The sequence below is a fragment of the Mandrillus leucophaeus genome, unplaced genomic scaffold (assembly GCF_000951045.1).
Source record: "Mandrillus leucophaeus isolate KB7577 unplaced genomic scaffold, Mleu.le_1.0 Scaffold26, whole genome shotgun sequence".
In the NCBI taxonomy this organism is placed as follows: domain Eukaryota; kingdom Metazoa; phylum Chordata; class Mammalia; order Primates; family Cercopithecidae; genus Mandrillus; species Mandrillus leucophaeus.
The window spans coordinates 1,616,442-1,623,711 of NW_012102698.1; the positions used below are offsets into that span (position 1 = coordinate 1,616,442).

The following is a 7,270-nucleotide window of genomic DNA, read 5'->3' on the forward strand; positions in this document are numbered from 1 at the left end:
TTTTTTTGAGGCGGAGTCTCGCTCCATCGCCAGGCTGCAGTGCAATGGCGCCATCTTGGCTCACTGCAACCTCCACCTTCTGTGTTCAAGTGATTCTCTTGGCTCAGCCTCCCGAGTAGCTGGGACTACAGGCACATGCCACCATGCCCGGCTAATTTTTTATATTTTTAGTAGAGACGAGGTTTCACCATGTTGGCCAGGATGGTCTCGATCTCTTGACCTCGTGATCCACCCCGCCTTGGATTCCCAAAGTGTTGGGATTACAGGAGTGAGCCACTGTGCCAGGCCATGTCTGTCTTTTTAGATTACAGAGTCATTAAGGCTAGAGACTGTGCCATACCTGAAACAAATTCTTACAACACCTAATATAGTGCCCAGCATTAAGTGGTTGGTTGAGCGAATGAAGCATACAAGAAAAATAATCATCTAATGCCCTTATGAAAAAAATCTGTTTATTTAATACACAAGTTATGATGGCCACAGAGCTGAGTAGGATTGGGTGCCTTCCTCTGGCAGCTCAGGTCCAGAAGAGACTCCCAGCAGATGCCTGGGTGCTAGGGGTGCCTGGAAAGCTTCCTAAAAGGCATGGAAGTCTCCAAGCTGAGACTCAGAGTGGGGCTTCCCAGGTGGTCAGGAGATGGGGAAGAGTCATTCTAAGCAGAGGCAGCAGAATATGCCAGGCCCAAAGAATTGAGAGGGCGTGGCTTGTTCTGGCTGTGAGTAAGTATGGTTCCAAGTCCTCTCTTGCCTTGGGTCCGAATCTCACTTCAGGCATCCTCCTTAATCTGTAGGCCTGGCTTTAAAAACAACGGCAGGGCCCAGCAGAGGGGAGCCAGGGCTTGTCTGGGAGAGCTGGGAGAGCTTGGAAGGACGGGCATGCACTGTTGCTCACACGTCTTTCTCTTGGCAGGGGAGGGCCCCAAAGCTCACATTCGTAAGCTGGCTGAGTGCATCCGCTGGTCGTACGGGGCCGGGATCGTCCTCAGGCTTGGCAACATCGCTCGGCTGGAACTTAATTACTGCATCCCCATGGGAGTACAGACGGGCGACAGGTACGTGTTGGGAATTATTTTCCACAGTCACATCCCACTCTCCAGTAATTTTATTTTGTTTTGGACATGGTTAATTTCATCAGTGACTTTTAAGCTTCAAGATTTTAAGAGAAATGAAATAGCAAAATAATGAAAACACATGTGTTTTCCCCCATTGGGTTTTTCTTCATCCAGTTTGGAGGAGCAAGTGTGAAGCGCTCCCTCCCGCCCCCTCAGGCGCTTTGAGCTTGTTGTTCCCCGGGGAGGGGGAGCCCCTGCGAGGGTCCGGCTGGAGGGATTGGCGCGTGACACGGTTCCTGTGTGCTGAAAACAGAAGGCAGTGTTCTGAATGGTTGACTTTGCAGGCCAGGGACTCTAGGAAAGTTAGGGTGAGTGAAGCTTTGTTCCTGACCACAGAGGAGTCAATCTTGAGAACCCCTCTCTCTGCAGCGGAGGAACCCACCTTCTTGGCTTTTCTCCACCCCATATTTTATTGAGGAAAGATTCACTAAATGTTCCATGGGTGAATATGGTATAGGGCTATTTAAACAGTTATAGAAACACATTCTATTTCTTACATGCATTGTGTAAAAAGTTTTTTTTTTTGAGACGGACTCTCGTTCTGTCACCCAGGCTGGAGTGCAATGGCACGATCTTGGCTCACTGCAACCTCTGCCTCTCAGGTTCAAGTGATTCTCCTGCCTCAGCCTCCTGAGTAGTTGAGATTACAGGCATGCACCACCACGCCCGGCTAATTTTTTGTATTTTTAGTAGAGATGGGGTTTCACCACGTTGGTCAGCGTGGTGTGAAACTTCTGACCTTGTGATCTGCCCGCCTTGGCCTCCCAAAGTGCTGGGATTACGGCGTGAGGCACCATGCCCGGCATGTTTTTTTTGTTTTTTGTTTTTTGTTTTTTGTTTTTTGTTTTTTTTTTTTTGAGACTGGGTCTTTCTCTGTCACCCAGGCTGGAATGCAGTGGCCTGATCATGGCTCACTGCAGCCTTGAACTCCTGGGCTCAAGTGATCCTCTTGCCTAAGCCTCCCAAGTAGCTGGGACTACACGCCAGGCTAATTTTTGTATTTTTTGTAGAGACAGGGTTTTACCACATTGCCCACCCAGGCTGGTCTCGAATTCCTGGGCTCAAGCCATCTGCTCGCATTGGCCTCCCAAAGTCCTGGGATTACAGGTATGAGCCACCGCACCCAGCTGCCTTGTGTACATTTTTGGAGATCCAGATGTGTTTTCATTATAGTGTATGGCAGTCAGCTCAGGCTGCCATCGCAAAATACCATGGAGTATTTACGGGTGACTTAAACAACAGATGTTCATATTCTGCCCGTTCTGGAGGTTGGGAAGTCCACGATCAGGGTGCTGGCAGATTGGTTGCTGGTGGGCTTTCTTCCCGGCTCGCAGATGGCAGCCCTGCCACTGTGTCTGCACTCGGAGGAGGAAGAGTGCAGGCCAGTGCCCCGATGCCTCTTCTTATGCTGCCGCTAATTCCAGCACGAGGGCCTCATCTTCATGACCTCGTCTGCACCTCAGCACCTCCCACAGGCCTGCCTCCGGGTATCAACACCATCCTGTCGGCGTTAGGACTTCAGCATCTGAATCTTGGGGGGACGTGAATGTTCAGTCCACAACAGTGTTCATACTGCCTCTTATTTTTGTTTATGCATTCACAGCACCCCAGCCTCTGTTTTTTCTCTTCATTTTCGTATCTACCTTTATGTTACCACCAAATGGTGGTGCTGTTGGAGCCTTAACCCAGTTTTAAACAGGTTGTAGTTTGTGCTAGTTGAAGGAAATGCTGTATCATTTTTACTCGCCCTGTCTTCCGCACCAGCACCTAGGGGGTGGTGCTTTGTAAAGGGGAGCTGCATTCGCAAGTGTTTCTGAGCATTGCCTCTCAGGTGCAGTCTGCGTCTGTCATTCAGGTCCTTTACGGTTATTGCTTTAGTGGAATCTGCTCTTTACGCTCTTGCCAGAAGGCTGTTCAGCATCTGCTCTGCATCTGGGGACACGGCAGGGGCTGCCAGGCTGCTGCGGCTCCCTAGTGATGAGAGGGTCTTCCAGTGCCTTCAGAGTTGGCGGTGGCTGCCCCCACGACCACCAGCTCCCACTCCCCTCCACGCCTCACCTGTTCTCCACACAGAGCCCGAGCTGGAAAGGGTGTAGTCACACAGGCTGCGTGCGTGTGTGCCTGGGAGCCCAGGTACCCCGGCTTGGGGCCCAGCTTGGCCACTCTGTGTGGCTGTGCGGCCCGGGGTGAGTCACGAAACCTCTCTGGGTGTCCATTTTCATGCCCAGAGGATGGTCAATAATGATGGTGACTTGCAGTTTGGAGAACTCGGTGAGTTACTGCGGGCGCACCGCCTGGCCTGTGGTCGGGACGTGGTGATTTTTCCTGGGCTGCTCTGCTGCTGATACACCCGGCGTGGCCAGCCCCTCACATAAGGGTTCCTGTGGGAGGTGTTGCCCCACCCCCTCCACATCATCTCGGTGCAGCCACCACCTGACAGGCAGTTTGTGACAAGCTGTAGATGGGATGATGTGCCCTGATTCTGGAGATAATAAAGTGAAAAAATGAGCACCTTTTTCTAGAGCAAGACTGTGTTATTAGATAACTCCAGGCCGTTACCGTCTTCAGCAGACCAGGCTGGTTTTGCAGGTTTCTTTCTATGAAGCCCTTATTCCCTGTGCCCACGGAGTGCTGGGCTTGCTCATTTGCATCCTTGCAGGTAGCCCCAGAGGCGCCGTGACGCTGCTGCGCCAACACCTGGCTTAAGTGGGTGGTTTTGAGTGGTTGACTTTGCAGGCCCGGGGCTCGAGGGGCGTCGGGGCCAGGGAAGCTTTCAATACTGCTCTCTGACACACGGCCTCCTGCTCTGGGACCCGCCACTGTGCACGTCTCCGGCAGGGAGGGTCTGAGCAGCGCGCGCTGCCGTCACCACCATTGCAGTGCTCTTTATAGCCACTGGGTGTCAGTGTGCCCTGAGAAGTCAACGCGGCTTTTAGGCACTCTGCTGAATTGACCCTTTCTGGAATAATTTTCATATAAACTGGTTACATTTACCTTTCAGCTTTACTTCTGTCTCTTCAGGTTAAATCTAAAAAATACGTTTCAGAGATTAATTTCAAAGTACAGTTTCTTCTGGGAGGAAGTAGCATACTAAGCACGTGACATGTAAAGACCAGGCTGTAAGGAAGCGCTTCTGCCCCCAGGCCAGGTGGCAGCTGTTCAGCAGATGTTTATTAAGGACAGTGAGCTCCGAACGGGTCAGCCGGGCACCCCGAGTGTGGAAGACATTTTCGCTCGGTGTGAGGCCCTGTTTGAAGTCGGTCATCAATATTGGAATCTCGTAAAGTTGGAGTGAGGTTGCCAGGTTTAATCTTCATTTCTAAAATTAGGTAGCTGGCAGGATGGGGCATCGTGTGTGTAGAAATCATCCACAGGTTTCTCCCATAACTGAGGCGAGCACACTGTAAATAGGACTTCAGACATTCATAAAGAAGGAAACAGTTTTGAGATGTTTGCTAAATGTTATGCCACAAGTGATTTGTGGCACCACTGTGTCTGGGATCTAACAGCGTTTGTCAGTTCGTGTCTTAGGCGTTCAGTCTCTGGAGATGCAGGGCTGAATCAGGCAGGCTCGCTTGGGAGAGCAGCTCACAGTTAGCAGCGCGAAGACAAGAAAGTGGATCATCTCGGTTGTTGGGGAGGGCGCCGAGAGGGCCCCCTGAAGAAGGTACCTGAGCTGAATCTTCTTGGAGGACAGACAGCCAGGTGCTTGCAGAAGACACGCAGGGACAGTGCTCCCGGCTAACAAAGGCAGGGGCAAAGCTGTGCAGGTGTGCAGTGTCGGTGAGCACCGGGCAGAACCGCGTTCTATGGGAACAGAAAGGGGTGTGGGGAGGCCCAGGCCCTGAGCTCTCACGCCTCTGCCTTCCAGCCCCACTGGCCTTTACTCCCTTGGGTACGTGCCAGGATCTTTGAGCTCAGGACTTCCTCTGCCTTGTTCACTGCTGAAGTTCCCATGACTAGAGCAGCACCTAGTGTTGGAAGTGAGAGCCCGGTGGAGAGGCTTCTGGCATGTGGTGGGAGATGGGGTGCAAGGCGCTGAGGGTGCTGTTGGCATGACCTTCCTAAAGACCCCGTGCTGGGTGCTTCCTGGCCTCCAGCCTCAGATTCCAAGTTCTTCAGAAACCTTTGAACATCAGACTCCAAGACCCCGTGCTGGCACCAGCAGTTGTGGGTGAGAAGAAGGTGGGAGATGACCGGGAGCCCTGCACCAAGACAGCGGCCATAGGGGAGGGAGAGGGCGCCCAGCAGAAGGTGGATGTTTGGGGCGGTCTCTGGAGGATGGCACGGCTGGCTTGCCCTGGTCTCGTGGAACTTCGCAGCGCTGCTTTGTATGTTCGCAGTGGGTGTTTTGTTCTGTGACATGTTTATGTGGTCTCTGAGCATAAACCGATGCTTGTGAAGTTGTTGAATCTGTTTGTATTTAGAATGAACGGGCCTTTATTGAAATGCTTGCTTGTTTTCTGAATTGCATATGCCAAGAGCTTGACTTCCTTTTTAGCTCATAGCTTATGTTCAGACATTTTTGTCAGTAGCAAATGTAGGTATAGACTAGTTTGAAGGAGCCAAGAGTGTACAATATAAAAACAGATCTGAACACAACTAAATGGTACAAATGCAGCCCAGGCTTTGATGTGTATTGTGGTGGTTTAAGGCCATGGGTGTGGCTTACTGTAATCACAAAGGGGCCGCAGGCCTGGCTTCTGGTGAGAGGACTGCACTGCTGGGGTTGGTTATTAAGCACCCTTCATCCTGCAGGAGGCCGGCGCAGCATTCATGAGTATCTGTGTTGAATCTCTTCATGGATCGGATATTGTGTCTTCTTGCTCAGAGTCAGGTTGAAAAAGGAAGACTCGCTGCCAGTGCTCACGTGCTCCAAATCCTCAGCCTGGGCAAGGGCACGGGAACGTGAATAAAGGAGCCGTTATTGTTGGCCAGTCTTTTCTAGAAATCGCCCACAGCTTGCAAAAAGGCTGTGTTCCCTGGCCCTGGCTGCAGCTGTGTGGGATTCTGAATATCATTTTCCCTGGAAGTTGAGGTCCCTAGGTTAGGCCCACCTTGTCCCAAATGGGCAACATTGGCCTTGCCCCGTGCACAGGCTCCAGGCGGACAGAGCTGCTGCAGGCGTGCTGTCAGAGTGACAGGCTGTCCCCAGCTGTGCGTTCTCAGCCAGGCTGAGGCAGGCCGTGTGTCGGAAAGAGCGAGGCCTGTGGGTGCCCCTGAGCTGGGTCCGGAGTCCTGCCCTGCCACTTCTCAGCTGTGTGACGAGCCTATTTGCTCCTCTCTGAAAATGGGCCTGGTGGTTTGTCAGCAGGTTCTTACCACCGTGTGGAGTCACACCTGCAGAGGGTCAGCTCATAACAGATATGGCAACCAATGTGACCTTCGCGTCCTTCTTTCCTGGGGTCAGGAGCAGGTCTAAGAGGTGGTCAGGCTAAACCCCTGTAGGGCTGTGGGTACTGCTGGCTTCCTAAGCCCCAGGACCTTCTGGGGGCTGGGCAGACCTTAAGTTCTGTCTACCTGCCTCTCCCCCATTCTCAGTCTACCCACTTTGTCCTTCCTGCTCCTTCCCTCCCTGCTCCGCCTCTCATTGGCCCTCTGTCCTCCCGTCAGGAGAGGGGAACGTGAAGGAGGTGAGGAGGGAGCAGTGCAGGAGGATTTGGGTCTCTCCTTCTTTTCCTTTTCCATTCTCCAAGGGCTTAACCAGCTGGTGAAGGTTCTTAACCAGCAAAGGAGGAAGCAGCTGGGGCCAGTGAGGGTGAGGTCGGCAGCCAGACAGGAAGGCGGCAGGAGGAGGAGGAAGCGGAGGTGGCGCCTTCTGAGGGGCGCATGCTCACTGAGTCGTGAAGATGGCAGGGCTGGCGGAGCGGCCACCGCATCTGATCTCTCCCCCTTTTTTTTTTTTTAGGATATGTGATGGCGTCCAGTTTGGAGCTGGGATAAGGTTCCTGTAGCCGACACCCCTACAGGAGAAGCTCTGGGACCGGGGCAGCAGCAGGGCGCCCATGCCACGCACTGTCTCTCGAGGAAACACGGCTCAGCGATTCTTTGACTGCAGATCCTGTGGGAAACCCTGTCAATAAATGTTAAAGACACACTTCGAGGCAGCGTGGATGTGGTTTGCTTTCCCCGGGACCACCCGTGTTCTCACACACACC

At 52.7% G+C, this 7,270-nt stretch overlaps 1 protein-coding gene across 1 annotated transcript in view; it reads left to right on the plus strand.

The window, feature by feature from the left end:
- The window catches only part of SAMM50 (SAMM50 sorting and assembly machinery component), a 52,135-nt gene extending 44,920 nt beyond the window's left edge, over positions 1 to 7,215 (plus strand). The window contains exons 14-15 of the mRNA XM_011984014.1: positions 911 to 1,052; positions 7,021 to 7,215. Of these exons, the coding sequence (XP_011839404.1) occupies positions 911 to 1,052; positions 7,021 to 7,066 (188 nt within the window). The 3' untranslated portion in view covers positions 7,067 to 7,215. The remainder of the gene's footprint in view (positions 1 to 910; positions 1,053 to 7,020) is intronic.
- The last annotated feature ends 55 nt before the right edge of the window (positions 7,216 to 7,270 follow it).